At 28.6% G+C, this 22,628-nt stretch overlaps 1 protein-coding gene across 1 annotated transcript; it reads right to left on the bottom strand.

Annotated features, from left to right (window-relative positions):
* Positions 1-12,237: 12,237 nt before the first annotated feature.
* On the bottom strand, positions 12,238-21,891 carry LOC129981825 (uncharacterized). The gene is made up of 3 exons (XM_056092848.1): positions 21,670-21,891; positions 16,659-17,013; positions 12,238-13,034 (listed from the first exon to the last, which is right to left on the bottom strand). The coding sequence occupies exons 1-3, from the start codon at positions 21,670-21,672 to the stop codon at positions 12,337-12,339; spliced, it is 1,056 nt and encodes a 351-aa protein (XP_055948823.1). The 5' UTR covers positions 21,673-21,891; the 3' UTR covers positions 12,238-12,336.
* Between the last annotated feature and the right edge of the window lie 737 nt (positions 21,892-22,628).

Genomic DNA, 22,628 nt, shown 5'->3' with positions numbered 1-22,628 from the left:
TAGACGAGATATATTTTTGCATATTGTCGTTCTTCATCCTTTTTTTGTGTAGATGACAAGTCTTCTGTTGCCAAGACAAACCTGTGTTATGATTTTTTTTTTATATACTTTAGAGAGCTTGTTGTAACACTTATCTGTGTTGCAGTGTGTTGTACATCATATTAATTTTTAAAAACTAATTGCTTTGTCTTATAAATAAATATTATGTTGCTATTTATAGTTTTAAACTTTTTAATGCTATTTAAACTAAATATATTTATAATATTGCGCAAGTATCGGATCTTGCAAAAAAGGACTGAGGCTTCTTACCTGAAAAACAGAAAAATCTACAGCTTTGTTTCTAATTAGATTTTCAATAACTATAGCCACCCTGAATATTTAGAATAACGTTAGAGCTAGATATGCCCTTTCAATTCTTGTAGACTGTCATTATATTGCTCTGAAACTGAATGATTTCAGTCGATGCTCTTGAAACATCAAAGCTATTAAGCATCCAATTTGTAGTGTCCGGGAAAGCAGACATATGTTTGAGCCATTTCTAAAGTCTCTCGATTGACATTATTCCTGAAGTCTATAAAGTAACTTTTCCCTTAGTCTATGAGGTTCATCGCTGTATCAAAATTTGTGACAGCTTTAACATTTGTCGAATTCTTGGAATACATTCTTAATGCCCTTCCGTTTTTTTCACAAGCAAATCCGACTCCAAATATCTTCTGAATCTGAGCATTTAACTTTGCCGAATTAAGCAATCACTCTGCTAAAGGCGTAGAATGCTCTTGATTTTTTATCAATTTTGCTTCTATTTTCCTCATTCTATTTCTATTTTGCAGAAAAAAACATTTAATGTCTATTTATCAAAATATCTGCAAAACACATGCGTCCCAAAATAGTCCCAGTGTTGCTTTAAAACGGGACGTTAATATAACTGAACTAAACCCCGTCAGCACGAAATTAACATCTCCTACTAATTTATTTGACCTTCAAATTAGAAGGCACGTCTTATTTGGGATATTTATTGTTATTCCAATCCCTATGATAACATAAGGTCACTTGAGATGTTGAGGTTTTACCAAATGATTTTAGCGTTTTAAATGACGTAATACTTTTACTAATTTCATATTTAGATATTAAAAATTCAGTCATTCAATGCACGTATCAGATATATCTATAGTATAAGCGGTTAAAGAGTTTCATTTTCAAAAATATTTAATCTTTTCGAATGGGAAATGGCTAGAAGAAATTGTTTATTTAAATCACAAACAATCACAATTGACCTTCAAATTAGATAACACGTCTTATTTGGGATATTTATTCTTATCCTAATGTCTGTAATAACATATGGTCACTTGAGATGTTGAGGCTTTACCAAATAATTTTAGTCCTTTAAATGACGTAACAGTTTCACTTAATTTCAGATGTAAGTATTAAAAAGTTCAGTAATTCGATGCACGTATCAGACACCACGTCTTTATACCTCGTTTTTCCCTTATACAAATGTTAATATGCTATTAAGAAAAATAGCACTTTTTTTTTTTTTTTTTTTTTTGTTCAGTCTCTTCTATATCAATAATAAATTTGCACGGTTTTTTTTATATACTAGGTTTTATTTTATCAAGATTATACATTGAGTGAAATCTAGTTAATGGTTTAAATCAAACTATTTCCGGACTAATCCTTGGAAGTATATTCATGCTTAAAAGAATTGCATTGTTGTAAACAAATGATACGAAATCAGCATGGAACAATGAAGTAAGTAAAATGTGTTTATATGAAAACTAGATTTATTTATTTGTACAATATCGTTTTTCTTCACAATCTTATTTCATAGATTATAATTATTTCACTAATAAAATATTATCGATTACATTTGACAACAAAAATTAAATATATATATAATATGGTAACTTATTAACTATTATAAAAAAACTTATCCAACTTGTTGAAGGAATTCGCACCTAACTTATTCAGATTTCATGTTTAACGTAATAAGTGTGAAATAGAATGCTTTTTTTTTTCTGCCATGTTTATCATCAAACATTTTGTAACTCCAAATGCTTCAAAACATTTATTGGCTTTTGGATCGAAGGTTTCTTAGTACAATGCTGATTTATATATATAAAAAAATTGTTAATAGAATAAATTAATAGCTGACGATGGAAAAACTCAATAATGGAAATTGAGCAAAAAAATAGTCATTTTATGAATATTCAAGCTTGCAGTTGTTTTGAGAAAAAAATAAACACATATGCTTAAAAAAGAAAACAGACAAAATCAAATTCAAAAACTGATTTCTCGTCTTAAATAAAATATATTTATACAAACATTTATACGTTTTTCTTGTCCGAATATATTAATAAGCACATTCATGGGAAATCTAGATTTTAGCTTGTTTATTTTTCATTTATGCATTTTTCATGCAATATCTTAAGCGACGCATTTTTAGTGAAAAACTTTCGTATTTATTTAAACTTCTTTAATAAGTTTTTATGCAAAATTCCAAGGCAATCATAAAGGCATAGAGCACTATTTACTTTTGTAAAAAGAAATATATTGTGTTTCTTTCCTTAATGCGAAAGTTTTTTCCGAAAATTGGGTTAAAAAGATAACGTTGTTTGAATGTTCATGTTTAAGCATAAGATAAAGGTTCGAATATGCTAAACGCCACTTTTTCGATGTACGGTTAAGGGAACCACAAAGTGGGTGTCCGGTATTTACTTTCCTATTCTTAGGTATAGCAAACACTGTGGGTCCCAAAATTAAGTATAGATTTCAAAAGTTTGAAATATTTAATGAATAAAAATCTAAAATTTACTTCGAAATAATAGAGTTTTTCAGTGTCGATACTATTGCTCTGTCTCTCTTGCTATGTGAACAAAAAAAAAAAAAAAAAAAAAAATTAGTTTCTAACATTCTTTTATTCATAAAAGTAATGGATATGAAACTTCGCCGAAAAACTATGTCACAAAATTGAGTATACTCTTAACAAATTTGTAAGTTTCTTAGAAATAACGTTGTAAGAAGAAGTATTATTACAAATGTGCATGAAGAATATAAACGTCATAATGGTTTTTCATGAATGTAATTAGTGTTTTTCAATTTTAAAATCTCGTAAAATGAGCTCTAAGAGGAAAATTGGAGAAAAGGAACGTTGTTTAGTCAGCAAATGGTCAAAAGATGGAAAATCTCTTCGAAAAATTGCGTCGTTATTTGGGAAAAGCCATTTTTGTGTTCAAAAAAGTAATTCAGAAGTATCAAAAATCTGGATCTTTGGCCAATATTCCAGGAAGAAGGCGTAAGGAAATTTTAAGCACTACTGCAAAGAGGAAGATTATACTTTCAGTAAAGAAAAATCTGAAGTTAAGCGCCCCAAAACCTGCATCGTCGATGTCTTCAGAAATTGGAAGAAGCCTTTCAGCTGAAATTGTTAGACGTGTTCTTCATAATACAGGATTTCACGATAATAAGAAAATTTCTAATCAGAAAATCACTCATTTCTAACTTCAATAGGAAAAAAAAAGTAAATTATAATAATAATATTTTAAAATCGGAATCGTTCTGGAATATTATTCTGTTCTCAGATTAGAGCAAATTCAATCTGTACGGAAGCAAAAGACAATATAAAGTGAGGGGGGAACTTGAGAAAGACCTAGATTCTAAGAATACTGTAAAGATGTTTAAGTATGGAAGTGGATCCATCCTCGTTTGGGCTCTATGGAAACATAAGAAGTAAAAGAACTTGTATTCATTACTAGCATTATGAACAGAATGATGTATCTTGACATCTTAACGAATAATTTACATAAAAAGAGCCGACAAAGTAGGACTTAGGTCAAACTTCGTCTTCCAGCAAGATAATGACCCAAAACATACGGTGAAAAATAATCAATTATTTGTTGAACCACTGCAAGCAGCAGCTACATACTAGGCCCCAATCTCTAGACCTAAATGTCATAGAAAATTTGTAGGCTCAGTTGGAAAACTCAGTCCATGAACTTGATGCGACAAAACCGAATTCAAAGTAAGTCTTAAGCGAAGAGTAGGCAAAATTTTCGGTTCAAACAACAAAAACGGTGGTGGAATTCATGCCTAAAAAATTGCGAGCTGTGATCCAGGCAAAAGAATATGCGAATAAATAATAATTTGCTATTTTTATGGAAATTAATAACGATGTATACTCAATTTTGTAATGTAGTTTTTCATCAAGTGCCATATTTATTCGGCTTTAAAAAATAAATTCGATTTCTTAATTCTTTTTTTTTTTTTTTACGCATTGGAAGAGGAGTACAAAATAGTATAAACAGTAAAAAACACGATTTCCTTATAGCAAAATTTAGCTTGTTAAGTAAAAACATGCGTAACACGTTTAGATGTTTACTCAATTTTGAGACTCACTTTAGTAAAAAAGATAACGCTGCGCTGTACCTAAAATAGGTTCGAATGTGCTAAACACCACTTTTTCGATGTACAGGCAGGAGAACCACAAAGTGGGAATGCAATATTTGAAAATAACTTGCAGATAAAAACATTTAATGTAATCCTCGTTTCGTTGACTTTTATTTTCACTGTAAAAGAGATATGAAGTGATCTACTGGTTCCATTGTTATCCTATCTATAATTAATCTTGTATGTAATGAAATGTTTTATTTTACACATTTATTTAAATAAATTATTTACACAAATTATTTATTTCATCTTTACAAAAAAAGTTGTAAATTGGAGATCTAGAAAAAAGTAATGTTTCCTATAATCTGAAATCTTGATAGTCATATGATTATAGATAGCAACAATTTTTTGAAAATTATAGGAAGAGGATGAGTTTTCGCCTTTCTTATTAAAAGTGTATGGTCTTTTTGCTACACCTGTGGATTCATGGCAAATTCTTATTAAAAGGTTGTTGTTATTATTGCTTATGGTAGCCCGATGGCGTAGTCAGCCATTTTAAGCCGAGTTTTAGCATCTCTTCCTTCAGTAACTCCATCTAGGACCATGAGTACGTCTTAGCTATTCATGCATCAAAGCCCTTTTCACGGGGCGGACTTCATTCACTCATCCACAGATCGTAATTTAGATCTGAATCAGAGAATTATCATCTCTGATCCAGTACCGCCAGTGGTATTGTCTCGACTTGAAGGACTTGAAAATTACGACAGATTTATACGTGCGCCGTTATTAAAAGGTAATCTATTATATCAGAATTTAATCAATAGCAATATAAAACAATAGATAATATCAAGAGTTTTCTCAGAAGTTTACTTTTCTGTTGAACAATTCAGCGTATCAAAATATATTCCTAGAGAAGAATTTAAGATATGTTAAATTTTTATCTGAGCATGAGCGTATAACTTTAAACGAGCAATTCTTGTATATATATTAATTTATTTTGGAAATGGCTCTAATGATTTGGATCAAATTTATTAGTGATAAGGTTTTGCTTTTTATCTATACAAGTGTTTTTCTTTTAAAAAAATGAGATTTTACTCACAAAAAAATGTATAACTAAATATTGACATGTGTACATATATACATTACCTGCATGAGCGTATCAGAAAAGGAATGGTAGTTAAGGCTTCCATGCATTTTTCTGTTCGATCCCGCGTTTGCAATTCAATTAGATTTCGCTTATAACATTAAACAAGCAACAAGATAGGATTTTATTTACAATTTTACCAAAAACAAAAAACTGCCGAGCGAAGTTTGGTCTTCATAGTACTATATGTTTATTAAGTCAGCTTTTCTTTCATATTTCCAAAAAGAAAACTTAAATATTATAATATGTTATTAATTTCTTTGAAAAAAATATTTTTTCAGAAATTATAGCGATAAAATGTTAAAAGTTCACTTCGCATGCAAAAAAACACGCATGTGACCGAAGGAAGTCACACACGGCAGTTATTAAATATGTAAACAAAACTTTGAACTTTTTCTAAGTTATGTTCATAGTTCTTCCTATTGTTGTTGTTGACGAATTTATAACCTTTGGTGATCAGTGCAATTGTTTTGAATAGCTCTATATTTTATGTACTAAATTTAAATTAAGAAATCAGATATTCTTTCTAAAGAATTTGTTTAAAAAACTCATATTACATATCTAGAAATTAAATTTATCGCAAGGCCATGCGTTTTTTAATAATAATTTTTTAAAAATAAATCTACATTTAACGGGATTTTTATTTAGTGATTTTTTTTAGAAACTGCTTTTGTAAGCTTTACGTTTATTCGATTTGCTTTAAATTTTGGTAAATTATAAGGCATTTATTTTCATTTTAAGATTTTTTTAAAAAATTTTATTTATGATATTTGAATAAACGTAAAAAAAAACATCATTATTTTCAAACAAATATATTTGCAGATAAATATTTATCAGTCAAAGTAGTTGTACAAGTTCGTCTGATACCAAAAAATTACAATTGTTCCTCAGAAGACTTATCACATATGGAGAGAATATGCTGATAAGAGGCAAAAGTGAAACTAATTTAGTACTTTAACTCAGACTATCAGCTGAAAATTCTTGAACTGAAAATATTTTCTTCATTCCTTTTGCAAAATTTGTTTTGAATTAATTCTTTAGAAGCAATTTATTTTTGAGTACAATGAATAAATTTTGCAAATAAATTCAGTTACTTTTATCAGCAAAATTAAATTGACTTTAAATAATAATTTCTTAAGCCGAAAATATATTACCCATTTTTTGCGACGATTTTGAATTGGCGATTGATTTGGCTCCAAATGCTGTTTAGACATATGGGCACACATAATATGCTGATAAGAGACAAAAGTGAAACTAATGTAGCACTTTAACTCATATTCTCAACGCAATAACTAAAATTATTTTCTTCATTCCTTTTGCAAAATTTGTTTTGGATTAATTCTTTAAAAGCAATTTATTTCTGAATATATTAAATAAATTTTTGGAATTAAGGAAATAAATTAATTTACTTTTATGAGAAAAATTAAATTGGCATTAAATAATAATTTCTATGGCCGAAAATATGTTACTCATTTTTTGCGACGATTTTGAATTGGCGACTGATTTGGCTCCAAATACTGTTTAGGAAATCCAAGATCTTGAGATTTGTCAAAATTAAGTTCTAGAGTTATGGGAAATTGTATTTATTGTGGTGTCTTCTGCCATTGTGTAATAACTTATTGTCCCCTTGTTCGCAAAATATGTTGCAAATCATTTAGGAGTAATATTTTATTTATTTTCATTTCTTGTTCAAGATGATCTATGAATACTCGTTACCTATTTACTTAAAAGAATATTGTTGTCATATCTTATGATCTGGCAAGTTGTATTTCTTTTGATGCTGAAAACTTGAATAAAGGCATTCATAATCTGCCCAGAAACGTGCAATTAATACGTCCACACACAGATGGACAAATTGTCTAAAAATATTTCTAAGAGTGAATTTCATATAAAAGTTGATAAATATCTACAAGTTATTTGATGTAAAAACTTTATTACTTATTATATCCATCCTTCTAACTCAATTTGTGGGCTGCGGCTGCCTCGTGGATGGCCTCGGCTTCGGAACTGAAGGGTGCCAGGTTCAAGACCAGATTCCACCGAAGGACCATCGTGTAAGCAGGTCTGGTGCCATTAGGGCCAAACGTCCTCCTGCCGGTGTGATGAGGAAGTTTGGAGCAGGGGATTCCAGCTCAGGTGTCGTCTTCATCATCTGACCGCGGTTCGAAATTTCAAGGTCTCCTAGTGATGCTTTAAAATGGGACGTTAATATAACTAAACTAAGTTTAAACATAATGCCGCCTTATACTCTTTCCCTTTTCATATATTGACAATTGTGAAATTTGAAAATTCATCCGAAAATTCATCATATGTATCTTCACATTTATTCCGTTTTCATTGGGGAGTAAAGGAAATAAATGTATCTCAGAATTTTGTAATGATAACAGGCAATTATTTAAAAATAGATACACCGTATAAAAATTTCAAAGCTTTATTTGTAGCTTATCTTATTATTTGCTGTCATTAAATAATAATAATATAAGATATAATAATAAGAAATTTTTTTAATTATTAAAAAAAGTAATTAAGTAGTAAAAGTAATAAAAAGTAAATAAGTAAAAGTAATTAACAGTCCTCAACCAGCCTAAAAATAATGAACCCTGATGAAGTTCGAGAACGCAACGAGTGCTTAGATTTTTATTTTTAGAGTCCTGTATGTAAAAAATTTTTACTTTTGAATATAGAAGAGGAAAAGTCGACTTTATATATTGGATGCTTTAATATCCATAGATTGTTAAAAACTGACATTCTTAATCAACTTTAGCAATAAGAATATACATCAAATTTTGCTTTATTTACATGACAGACCAACAAACGGTTATTTGACAGTAATGGTTTAAAATTTATGCCGACCTACATTTTAGATATTCAAAAATTTATTTAGCTATATCTTTTATATTTTGAACTTATTGGTTTATTTAAATGATAGACATAATTCCTGTGAATGAATTTCATTCAAAATTTGGTTAAAAGATCGCATACTACGTTTCATCTATTTAACTCAAAGAATTTTTGAGTTACTGTGCTCATAGACAGACAGACAGAGCGACAGACATAATTCAAAAATATGTTTTCCGAACTCAGGTAAGTCTGAAATATAGAATTTCTCAAAATCTTGAGTTCGAACGCTTATTGATTACGGTACTTTCTTTTTATTACTTCGTATGCAAAAAAAGTAATATATATATATATATATTAAAATTACTTTTTTAGATTTTGAATCGATTTTTGATGTGCTCGTGAGATACAAGTGAAGAATTTTGTATTTAATATCGCTAGAAATTCTTTATTTCTCATTGAAAATAAGTACTTTTTCAAATTTGGAATTGATTTTTGATGTGCTTGTGGGGTACAAGGGAAGAATTTTGAATTTAATATCACTGGAAAGTCTTTACTGCTCATTGAAGATAAGTACTTTTACAAATTTTGAATCGGTTTTTGATGTGCTCGTGAGATACAAGTGAAGAATTTTGTATTTAATATCGCTGGAAATTCTTTATTTCTCATTGAAGATAAGTACTTTTTCAAATTTTTAATCGGTTTTTGATGTGCTCGTGAGGTACAAGTGAAGAATTTTGTATTTAATATCGCTGGAAAATCTTTACTGCTCATTGAAGATAAGTACTTTGGAAAAATTATTGCTCAGTATTATTCAATCTCAGTTCTCATCTGTGACTCGATAATGTGAGATGTAAACATTGCTTAAAACTTAAAAAATAACTAGTCGGAACTTAAAATATTTTTTCTAATTGAAATTTAGCTATTACTTAATTATTAGTTTTGTATATAAAAATAAGATTGTTTTGAAAATAAATTCCGTCTAAGTGCAAAGCGAAAAAATACGTTTCGTTTCAATCATCTAACTGTGAATGATTTTAATTTTCAGAATTATATATGTATGTACTTTGATCGAATTATCATCATTATTATATACTTACTTGATGCTATTATGTTTAATGTGTGGGATGCAAATGTATAATTGAAGAATTATAACGTAAATTAAATGGCAAATCGTAAATTATTGATAAAATGAAATTTTTCTTTAGAATAGTGTAATTTAGTTCACTTCTAATTCAAATGAACTTTCACAAATTAAATTATTAATGTGTGAAGATCTCAGATGAACTTGCGTAGTGCAGTTTTATAGTTAAAGATAATTCACTACATTTTTTTCACAAAAATCTTTTAATTTATTTTACGGGTGATGTATAATTGGTCCTTTTTTTCACACTGATTTTTAACTTTTTCCCTACGAATGATACTAATGGTATACCATAGAATTGTTTCTCTCTTTAGATTTTTTTTTTATTTTAAATTTTACTCTACAGGTAATACAGAGGTTGAAAATGAATAAAAGATCTGCTTTGTTTTTTTTCCATCTTTAATCTTAACCCCAGTTCATATAAGTGCGACACTAGTAGAATTTTTTTTTCCTTCATTTACTAATAAAATAATTTAGAAGGTACTATGCTATTTAAGATTTCACTCCTTTTTCACTGAAATAATTTTTTAATCCTCAAGTCACTAAATAGATCAAAGTCTTTTTAATATTTTCCACCCACAACCCTGTTAAGAATGAAAAAGTTAGAATGGAAAGTGAACAGAATTTAAAAGTGTTTCAATGATAAATAATTATGAATTATTTTGAATGAATAATTATAAATTATGAATTACGAATAATTATAAAGGATTCTACATTTCAAAATATTTCATCAAAATTTAGTTCTAAATTTATTACATAAATATGATAAATCCGCATAATAAAATTGCGTTAAAATTAAATTTGTTAAATTTTATAAAGTTCTTTATTGAAATTTAAACTAAAATACTGTTCAAATATATCAATTTACACTTAAACATATTCGAATCATATTTACTCTTCTTTGATAGGAAATATATTTTATCATATATTTTTTCTTCGGATATCTTTCATTATAATTTTGTAAATTAAAAAGTTTTCAAAAGATTTCTTAAAAATAGATGTCGATTCTAAAAGATATATTGACAACTTAACAGAAAATTTCTCTGGTTTTATTTTGCTTTTTTGGGGGGGAGGGAGGTGGTAAAAAAAATCTCAAACACAAATATTTGACTTTTACCTTGATCAAATATTTACAGGCCCATTTACAATTAATAATAATTCATATCATATAATTATAATTCATTCATAAAATTGTAATTATAATTCATATCACATTACAACATAAATCATCTGGCAGTTCAAGTCTAACATGAATTTTATCAAAAAGTTGTTTCGTAGAATGTTAAGCCTAACTGCACGGTTGCATACTCCCTGGTTTGCCTAGTATGTTAAGCCTAGTTCCCTTAACTTGCGTACTCCCTAGTTTGGATTTTAGATCACTTCTGCTACTAGTGCAATTTTTTTTTTTTTTTTTTTTTTGTACTAAGATATTGCAGAGAGACGGTTTTCAAACTGTTCAGATTCATGGTGCCCAACAGGATTTCCAGTCAGAGCCCAACATCTATTTCCAAAAAACATGTGTTGGTTAGACATTTATAGTTGAATTGTATAGGTTCTGGTAGTAATAAAAATAAGGAATTAAAGCAACTAAAAACATGCAAGTAAATTTAAAATTTTCATAATGTTATTCTATCATCACATCTAGTAACTAAAATGAACTTGAATTTTTTTTAAACTCAAATAATCAAAATCGAATTTTTTTAAACTCAAATAATCAAAATCTAGTTATAAAGATGTTATCTGTAGACAGATTTTGTATTCTGCATGACGCTTGTTCCGTTAATTTCTTTTTGTTGCCACATATATGAAAATGTTTTGTTTTGTTTTGTTTTTTCCTTTCGTTTAAATATATTGCTCTAAATGGCATCAAAATAATAACGACTGCGAGATTGAATTTTGGATATTCTGCATAAATCTGCAAACAAAAATTTAGGAGCTTTGTTTGTTCGAATTTAGATTTCAAAACTGCTACATGTCGATAAACTTATTCCTTTTTCTTTATTAGTAAATTTTTGACCTGCCATTAGTATACAAAAGGGTTTTTTAAAATCCTTTCTTACATAGTAAGGGAAATAAATTTCTCAGGGAATAAAACTGATAAAAAAAAACATAATATTATTAAATCAACAATATCTTTTAACCTGAAGACACTGAAAGAATTGTAGAAAGTCGGAGAATAATATCAATGCAGTGTATTGAAATTTACTCTTTTAACATGTTGGCGCATGCGTGACTCACCTGTGATTTACACTTGTTGTCTACTTTGTTCGAATCTATTGTATAATTAGATAGTTTTTCTTTGTTACAGTTAAATAGGAAGGAAAGAGTCATCTTATTGGATAGAAATCACAGAATTACCGAATCACAGGTTAAATAATGTCTGTTAAAGTGCTAACTTTTGCGCATGAATTGTTTTACGATATAAACATGATGCCGGTGTTCAAATTTCTTCGACAATATCTAATCTAAATTGTAATATGGAAATATTTGAATTATACAGGAAATTGTCCCTAAAAGTATTGGTATCTATATGACTTTTTAAATGCATATTCTGCTCTTTTCGAAATTCGGTATATTCTTTATGAAATTCAGTAAAACAAAAGAAATTGGGAAATTACTTCAATTTCCAATGGTTGCAGATTGAAATAATTTATTTTATTAAAATAAGGAGAAAGTTTTCTTAGAACAATGTATCAAGAAAAACTGAAGAAATTTATTTTAAATCAAAACTTTATTTAAAATATTACATATTAATAAGTAATTACAAATTATACTACAATTACGAATACAAAATTATTCAAAAGCTGCAATTTATTATCTTTTAAATTTACAATTCCTCCATTCGTCTCAGTTCCCAAGTAAGTGACCGTGTAAGTTCTTTTAGTGCATCACTGTATTTGGATTTACCATGCTTAATGATATTTGTCGCATTTATAAGCGAAACGACACTAATTGCCATGCTTATTGTCTGAAAAATACAAAAAACTGAAACTGCACTCGCAGTTGGAATGTCAGGATTAAGACCTCCTTGAAGAGTTGGAACAATAGATGAATTAGATATACCCATAATACTGCGATATGCTTGAACTCCGTCTCTGAAAACCTGGAAAGCTCCAGTCGAAACGCTTAAAACAGAAAGGGTCACACGTATTCTGTCTGCAAACTGAGGACAAGCGGACAGATGCTGGAAGAACATACGCAGTTTTTCGATTTTGACGTCATTCCCTATGTAGACTGAATATCTCCCTTGTCTCATTAGGCGCATAGTTGCATCAAAACCTTTAGCAGAACTAGAAAATTTGGCGAATTCGTAGAATACTTTCATAACAGTGTTCCATTTTTCCGAGGAAAGGCTGACTCCAAAGATCGCTTGAACATTTGTGTCTAATTCTCTCGTGAAATCCAACCATTCTGCCAACGGCTGGGAAAGCGCCTTGTCTTTTGCCAATTCTGCTTCGACTTCGCTTAGATATTTTGCAGAAACAAGGGATTCAATTACACTCGAAATTCCGTCAACCAAAGTGCCTGAAAAAGAAATATGAGAAAATTCAGAGTTTATACCCATGCTTTATAGTTATATAAATTCTGTTTTTTCATCTGATTTTTTTTTCAATACCCTCTGAATAACAGATTGTTGTCTTGAAACTACTGATATAAAGTCTACTATGTAATTTCTAAGACGTTTGTCATTATCCTTGCTCAGTTTTGGGATATTCTCGAGTAATGAGGGAACCGACGACTGTAACCACTAATGTAAGCGCCGACTTAATAAAGTCCTCTGGTCCTTCAGATATTTTATAAGGTTACTCTTAATTACACATGTCAAGTTTCCAATAACAGAGATATCTTCGACGATGTTCGCAGTGTTGCCAATAATTAAAAAGTTTATTGGTATTTTTTTATAATGTATTGTTATTTATAATATATTGTTGCACTAAATTTGAATACCTTGTGGAAGACTCTGTACACTTAATAATTACATTATCGAAGAGCTCAAAATAACACGCTGACCGCAACAAACCTAGAACACGTTCTTCATATGTTTAATAGTTAAATGTAGCTATATGGTTTTGTTCCCAGATAATCGATCGCCAAAATATAAAACTATTTATAGCAAATCTTATAATTTAATAAGTACAATTTTATAAAAATTTGTGTAATTAATCTTGTGTTGATCTACTTATGGATAATTAATTTTTATTCATTTAATCTTGATTAGAAAATGATTTTCTTGACATTTTTGATGGTTTTAAAAGTATAATTTTAAACAAGAAAATTTTGTTTTAAATGTTGGTCTTGTATTGATTGGGAGTAAATGGAATCTTCCTCCATTTTGAAATTGTTGCTAAAATTTCTTTTGTATGTTTTTTTTTTCTTAATATTTTGCTTTATCCTTTTTTAGATGAATTAGGCGAAATATTCTATTCTATAGTGATAAAAAATTTTTAACGGTATACTTTTTAAGTTGAATAGTCATCGTCTACGCCTCTAAAACAACAGAGTGTATATAAGAAAATCAAAATAATGCCTCTTTAATATCTGGTAATTTGACGGTAACATTGGCGTGAAGTTATATCCAAACGATTTAACTATATCCCTGGCGAACCAATTGGTCGCTAAAGGCGTTTAATATATCCTAAGCGATAAATATACGATTGTCAATAAGTGTTCTGATGAATTACGACATTTAAATTTTTATACAGATCCTCTGTTCTATGAGTCATATTTAATAAAATATTCTTGAGACACTAATATTTTAAATAAAAAAAAGTTATACTTTTTCCAATTAAATTAATTGAGTTACTGAAATTTAAATGCTTCTATTCTATTTCTATAAAAACGAGATATTTGTAAACTCTTCATCGACCATCTTAAAGAAAATAGCCAATCAGCGTTTGGACTTTCTCCGAGACTAATTGTCTAAACCGTAGCAATTGTTCAATGTCCTAAAATAATGATATTCAAAGCTTTATAACTCGATCAGGCTTGATCGCTGAAGATTTAAACATTAGATCTTCAAAATAATTTTATTGAATATGATATATAGGATTGAGGGATTCTATAAAATTTAGACTTCATAATTGTTTCAGAAGTGTATTTATTGATTGAAATGAAATGAAATACTATTTACAGCATTTTAATTTTGTGAAGATAAAAATGAATTTTATGATGAATAAGAGAAGTTTATATAATTCATAATTATTTTTAATTTCATAATTTAATAAATTATTTTTTTTTTAATTTTGTGGTTACATATCTGTAATCATTTTTTTTTAAAAAATGCAAAAAAGTTTTAGAATTAATTGAAGTTTTATCCTTTCCATTTCAAATTCAGCAAACTAGAGAGCTATATCGTACAATTAATAAACTTTCGTAAGGCTTCTATAATAATATGAATCATATGACTACTGAAATTTGAAGCTTTGAAATATTTAGTTGAAGAAGATGCTAAGAGACCAAAGTACATAAATATTTAATGGAAAAGTTTAGAGAGCATTACTCCTGGCGAACCAGCTATCACCAAAGGGGACTAGTAATCAAATATAGAACCAAATGTCTGTCTTAAGTAATGATATTTTCATATAACAAGAAGAAAATAATGATAACATTTCTTTGCCTGTTGCTGCTAAACATGAAGAATAATTTGAACGGTAAAAATGTAATGGTGTGAAATGTACCAGATTTCCAGTATTCATAACCATTTGGCCAGAAAAATGTCCGACAACTAGTAACTACTAAAATGTAATGATGTGAAATGTGCAATCACCTGTGTGATGTACCAGATTTCCAGCATTCATAACCATTTGGCCTGAAAGATTCCTGCAATTACAGGGTGCGGCAGAAAAGCCGGGAAGAACGATTTTTAATATAACTTTATTGAAAATAAATAAATTAACAAAGTATAATAAATAATTATAATAGTGGACTTTTACTAATAAATGAATTTAATTGGTTTCAAAGTGGCTGGATTTTGCAACGATGCAGAGGCTCAAACGTTTATTGAAATTTTCAGCAATGGACTGCAAGTCTTCTACCTTTAATCTATCTCATCCCCACCGAAGCGATTGCTTTAGAGAGTCCAAACTTTTGTCTAGTTTATATCAAGCCGTAGATTCCAAAATGGATCGTACACTGTATAATCCATGGGATTGAGATTCGGCGAGTATTGTGCCCACTCTCAAGATGACATCACATCCGGAAAAGGCGCCTTGCACTATTACTCTTGTGTCTTTTTCGTCTTGTGAGCTGGTGCGGAGTCTTGTTAAAACGTCCGTTTTACATTAGCGAAGGGCATTTTGGCCCACGGAAGTACAACAGCTTCTGGAATGCCCCACTGGTATAATTTTGATTTATTCTAAAGCCCTCATCCACAAAAACAGAGATGTTTTACCGCTTATGCAAATTCCGTCCCAGACCATGACAGATTTCGAATGTTGGCGATGTTCAACAATTTCTGAGGTGCTTGGGGCGTCTTCAGACCAGATCCTATCGTTCTGGAAGTTATGAGCTTGTTGGACGGTAAAGAACTTCTCATTAGTGAAAAGGAATCTTTCAAAACACTGATTTGCGGCCCGTCTCAAAAAGTTTTTGGCATTTTTGGAGCCGCACGAGTTTGCTTTCTTCAATGAGAAGATAAACTTTTCGGAACTTATAAAGCTTCAGTCCAAGCTCTGTTTTTGTTATTCGTCGAACTGATCAGTCTCTTATTCCAATTTCACGAGCGATTTTTCTCATGGAAACCCTCGGATTTTGTCGAACTCGCCTTTTGATGGTCTTACGGTTATTGAAAATGTTCATCGTGCGTTTTCGTTCACTTCCTGAATGTCAATTGTCATCGCCAATCTCTTTGAAACCACAAATTGGATCAGATATTGTTTCCTTACTTAAACAACTCGAAAATTGCAGTTTTTTTCCTTTACATTGCAAAAGAGCCAAAAAACAATACATAAACCAAGATATGTATTATAAAATATTGTATAATCGAAGTGATAGACAAAAAGAAATGAGCACAAATTAAAAAGAAATGAGTTAACTTCTATTCTATAATGCCATAACTTTGTCCGAGGGATTTTTTTTTCGCCGCCCCTGTACTAAACATGAAGGATACTTTGAAAGGTAAAAATGAAATGATGTGAAATGTGTAACTACCTGAGTGATGTACCAGATTTCCAGCATTCAAAACCATTTGGCCTGAAGGAAGTCCTGCAAGAGTCATAAGGCTTCCCACTATAGCACTCCCTGCACCTACAATTTCTGCACCATTTGCTCCAGCTCTGACATAATTTGCGCCAACACATACCGTGTCAAGTTTGTCTCCGAGGCCATTCAATGTTGTGATGGTTTTTGCTCTCTGTATTCTCCATTCTCTGGTGTCTGGTCTCGGTCGTGGTGCCCTTCCATTTCCCAGTTCATTATCAACGAAATTCATAAGCCGCTCCAGTGTTCGTCTGTATTCAAACCTCTCTGGAGCTTCCCTGCGTCTTCTGACTCCACCTCCGTCAGCCTATATCAAAATGTAACACTAATTATAAATATATTACAGTAGATACAGAATTATTAAATTGTTAAATTATTTAAAAAATTTTTGTTGATGGTGAAGATGCTACAAAATTTACCTAAGTTGTCAAAGAAATAAGTAACAAAATTTTTCTTAATTTTAAATTAATTAAAATTTTTATTTAAATTTTAAAAAAAGAATTTGATTTCGAAATGCACATTTCCACGTTCCAAGGTACGATTATGCCAAATATAATATCTTTAGTTCCAGAGACTTGCTTTGTAATGCAACAACAACACTTACACGCACTACTTTTTATTATTATCTATTAGCAGAAGAAAGAAACTTTATTTAATGAATCATACAAACCAGACACGTAATAATTACAAGAAATAATATTTCATCTGTAGAAAATGTAACTTACATACATTAGGCCTAATTTTATTCCATCTACAAAAACGTTCCATTCACATGTTTCCACCATAAGCAATATGAGAATGTTCAATATCCTATATTTCTGGAAGTATACAGATGCGTCTGAACTCAAATATAACCGATCAATAAAATTGTTAGAGAATGTAACATTCTTTTACTGTTATTGCTGTTGATGCTACAATAGTTTCCTAAATTATCAAAGGTAAAAGCAAAAAAAAAAAAATGTTTCTTTATTTTAAATTAATTAAAATTCTTATTTAAATTACGGACTTCATTCCGAATTGCACATTTTCATTTTCCAAGGTAGGATTGATTCTACCAAATACCTTATTTTTGCGCCCAGAAATTTTCTTTGTAATGCAACAATAAACACACACAAACACATTCTTTTTTTATTAGTATCTATTAGTACAAAAAAGTAGCTTTATTTAATGAATTATATAAACCTGATACGGAATAGTATTTAATCTATAGAATATGTAATTTATCTACAGTAGGTCTAATTTTATTCCATCTGCAAAAACATTTCTTTCGCATGTTTCTATCATAAACAATATGTCAAAGTTAAGTATTCTGTATCTGGAAATATAACTGATAACATGATGTTTTCAAAGGTTAAAAAGAATTATTTCGATGAATAGCGAACTGAATTTAGTTCCATTGTTCAAAGAATATGATTAAATAATAAACTAAATAGCAAAAAAAAAAGAATATAAAAATACTATCTAATAATATTTAAAGAGCTAAAATACTTTTCGAAATGAAATGCTAGAAAATCCTTTTTTTTTTTTTTCAGTTGAAATGCTATCCATTATTTTATTATTCAAGAATTTACATTAAAAATATTTCAAAACACAAACTTAGTTCTCCTCGCTATCGTGGAGATTAAAAAAAAAAAAAATGCTCTGATTAAAGAGTATTGTTTCATCTCTTAAAATGTGAATAACGTTGTGAATATGTTGAAAACAATGCACTTTTAAATTAATACAAATTTGTATTACTAACGATTGGAAGAAATTATTATAAGAATATGGGGGATTAGTTGGGAAAAAAAGAGAAGCTTTGGAATGGTAGAAGCTTCTTTTTTGCCTCCCACACCCCGAAATTGAGGGAGAGGGATTGATCTTTTCAGTGACGAATGAAAATGAACTGAATTTAAAAAGATTACTGAATTTTTTTTTTTATTAAAATATATTAACATCACTCGAGATTATTTTTAGTTGCAAATTTAAAGAAAATCAAACTCGAATGAAATTCCAATTTGTTGTTTAATCCTAACACTAATGTTGTTTTTTCAAAAAAATATTTTTAAATCTGAGACTTTTTTCAACAAAAATATGTTGCATAAGTTTTGTTGAAATTAATAATAAATTATTAGAATCATATTATGTGTGAAAAACAATTCAGAGGTATAAAAAATATGTGCCTCATTAGTATTCTAACTAAGAGAAAAAATAACAAATATCTTGCAAGCATTTATTTTTTAGAATTTTTTACACGGAATGCCTATCTATTAATATAATATGTTGTACGGTGCAAAGCAAAATTTGTAAAGCGGAATTGTGTGCATTATACATAACGCTTTGGTTCTTTTCTTTCTTTTCTTTTTCTTTTCTTTTTTTTTTTTTTTTCATATCTTCTTCTGAGTTCTGTTTCTCACTATGAAAACTAATAATAATAAAGGGAATATATATATATATATATATATATATATATATATATATATATATATATATATATATATATATATATATATATATATATAATATATATATATATATATATAAGGAATTCTATCGTGTAAAGTAAATATTAGGAACAATAGATTTAATACATTCTATATAGTCAAATTAAGACGGCATATCTATAAAAGAGTATTGCATGATTTATATAACCAAGGAAGCTGTAATATATTATATATATAATTTATATATTATATATCGAGAATATGATTTAGTCAAAGCTTTAAGTAAATTCAATATTGACAGTTAAGATCGTGAAAGATTTGAATAATGATTTCGTAATATAATAATAATACGAAATATAATAATAATACGAAATCGTAATATAATAATAATACGAAATCGTAATATAATAATAATACGAAATCGAATTTCAACTAATCACTAAAATTTATTCTCTATATTCCCTATGCAGATGAAATTAGGAAGATACTATTTTAAAAGTTAATTATTAAAAAATAAAATCAAGTTCATTATTTTATTTTATTTTTTAACAAAGGAATTGTTTGATTATAAGAAGTACATTTGATTATTTTTAACACCTGGCAGATTGCAGAAAATCAGAATTATCGAAGCATATCCAATTTCATTAATTATCAGAACAGATACTGTTAAAATATATATATATTTTTTTTTTCTTTTTTAACATTAGCTATCTTAAGCCATTAGTTGGCACACTAGGATTAAAAGTTGTTAAAATTTTAATTAAGTATTTAGTCTAATTTTTACATCTGCAAAATATTTTACATTTCTAATTTTGGTTGGCATGTAACTCGTTCTATTTTAGAAACCTTACAGAATTCGTTCATTGTGCCATGCATTTCCCTATTCCCTGTTATTTCACCTACAATTGTAACTTTAATTTGAAACGGAAGTGATCAAATTTTAATTAGTCCAATAACTTTCTTGCTTAAATTAAACCTTGAATTTTTGTGTCTATTATAGACTGAGGCGAATACAGGGAGGGGAGGGGCAGGACCTCTCCTTCCAAATTCTAGACAATATTTTGTAGTCTGAAAGAAATGGTGCTATAGAAGTATGAGTAATTGATAGGGCTCCATGTGAATGTTAAATAATAACGACTGATCGGAACTGACTAAGTAAAAGAATGAAATAAATTGGTTTATTTTTATAATCTATCTTTTTATGTCCTTAAATATCCAATTTTATTTTTAAAATAATGAACTCCATCTTGTAAAGTCACTATTAGGAACACTAGATGTAATGCATTCTATACAATCAAATTAAGACGGCATATCTAGAAAAAAAGTATTGCATGATTTATATCACCAAAGAAGCTGTAATATATTATATATATATAATTTATATATTATATATCGAGAGTATGATATAGTCAAAGCTTTAAGTAAATTTAATATTGACAGTTACGATCATGGAAGATTTGAATAATGATTTACACTTTCTAAATGTTTCCTTTTATTCTTTATGCAATTAATTAACTAAAGTTCGAAAATGGTAGCTCTAATTTTGAAATTAAAATAAAGTCATAAGGCTTATAATGGTATAATTTGGTCCCAAATGTGTTATTCTCTCCCAATTTAGTGCTTTTTTATAAATTCCCAAAGTCTCTCTAGGAAATTTTTGTACTTAAGTTGATATTCTTGAAAGTATTCCATCACTCCCCTCAAATTAAGTCTGCATTCGCTTCTGACTACAGTATATGTTTCAATATTTATATAATACCTCAAATAATTATTCAATAAAAATTTCTCACTCAACAAAGTATTCAAAATATTTAAATAAACAGCAGTGTGTAAAAGAGAAAGAAAGAGTAGAAAAACAGATAAACTTTCAAAAACACTTTTATCGTTGCCTACTTCTGAAGTTAAAGCTTAAAAATAATGATAACAACATTTAAAAAGTTTTTTCAGAATCTTGCTATATAAGAATATTGATTCAGTATAAAAAAACTGAATATTTTTTATTTTTTCATCAATAAAAAATAAAAGGCGAAAAACACAAGATAAAATATTCCTTAATAGCAATGAAAAAGTTAATAGAGAAGATAATGAAATTTCGTTGCAATAAAGAAATAAGTTGTTGTAAAATAAACATTAAAATATTTTTTGAATGTTGATTAAAAACAGACAAAATGTGTGCAGCAATTAAATTAATATAATTTAAAATGTAATATTTTAATTTTAAAATAATCTAAAATTTATTTTATGCTGTAAAATTTTCTGCAGTTATGGTCAAAAACATCGGAAATTTGCCCAATAAAAAATTAAAGATTTAAAAAATTAGAGATCCAATTAAAAAAAGTTTTAAAAATCGTTTCAAATTGAAAATTTTAACCACCCAAATATATCTAGGCCACATTTGATAGCTGTAGGATAACGGTTTTATTTGCAATGTGTCCCCACACAACACATATACATTCTCTCTCTCGCACACACACTGGAGTAACATACCAATTTATATCAAATTTCAGTTAAAGTTGAAAAATAATCAAGAAAATACTTACCATATTTAAAGTCTTTTAAGTTTCAAAAGCACCTAAATAGGATGTCTGTAATTAACTAAACCCATACATTTTTGCTAAATTGGAAAATTACGGTAATAGATTATTTGGAAATAATACTTTTTCAACTTTCTGAATTTGTGTATCAAACACTGGGTTTTTCCACCCTGGGAAACACTGCACAAAAGTCACATCTTGATGCAGTGTATTATTGAATTCCTAGCTTACGAGCTGAGACTTTTATAGTAAAGAGTTTGATAAAAACTCACGTGGCATTTGATAAGCAAACTGTTATGACGCGGAAGGGAATAGTCCCTTTTTTCTGAGCTGAACTACAGGAAACTGTTTTTCTCTTTCTCTATTTAGAATTTTTCTGTTTTATTTTGTATTTAATATAAACAGTTAAAATAAATTTGCTAAATTAGTTTCAAATAATATCATGTTAAAAAATTAATATAAAATGGTTTAGTTAGTTAATTGTGCCCCATGTTTTCATACATTACTGACTTGTTTTAGTTATTTTTGACGACAAAGGAAAATTTTAGATGGGAATATGATGGTTGCAAGTACAAATTTAATTTAGAAATTTGCAATTTACTATAAACAAATTTGCTTGAGTACCACTGTTTTTGCGCAATAGATTTTTTTATAATCAAATGAAGAATATGCAAGTCAAGACTTTGTATATCCTTCATTTTGTAGTTATGATAAAATTTGTATACTTTTAATCATTTTTAAGGAAGCTTTTTTTTTTTTTTTTTGTCATTTATACAAAATATTTTTCTTTATTTTTTCAAGGATGTTTAAATCAATTTGAGAGTTCAATGCAAGTTTATTAAAAACAATTGTTGATACAAAAAAATGATTTATAGTAGGTGACTATACTGAATAGCTGAATTTTTGATTAAAATATTGAGTATTTGTTTAATCAATATTCTTAATTTCTATATAGTTTTTTTTAT

Source organism: Argiope bruennichi, chromosome 8 (assembly GCF_947563725.1).
Source record: "Argiope bruennichi chromosome 8, qqArgBrue1.1, whole genome shotgun sequence".
NCBI lineage: Eukaryota > Metazoa > Arthropoda > Arachnida > Araneae > Araneidae > Argiope > Argiope bruennichi.
This window is presented reverse-complemented; position numbering and strand designations above follow the sequence as displayed.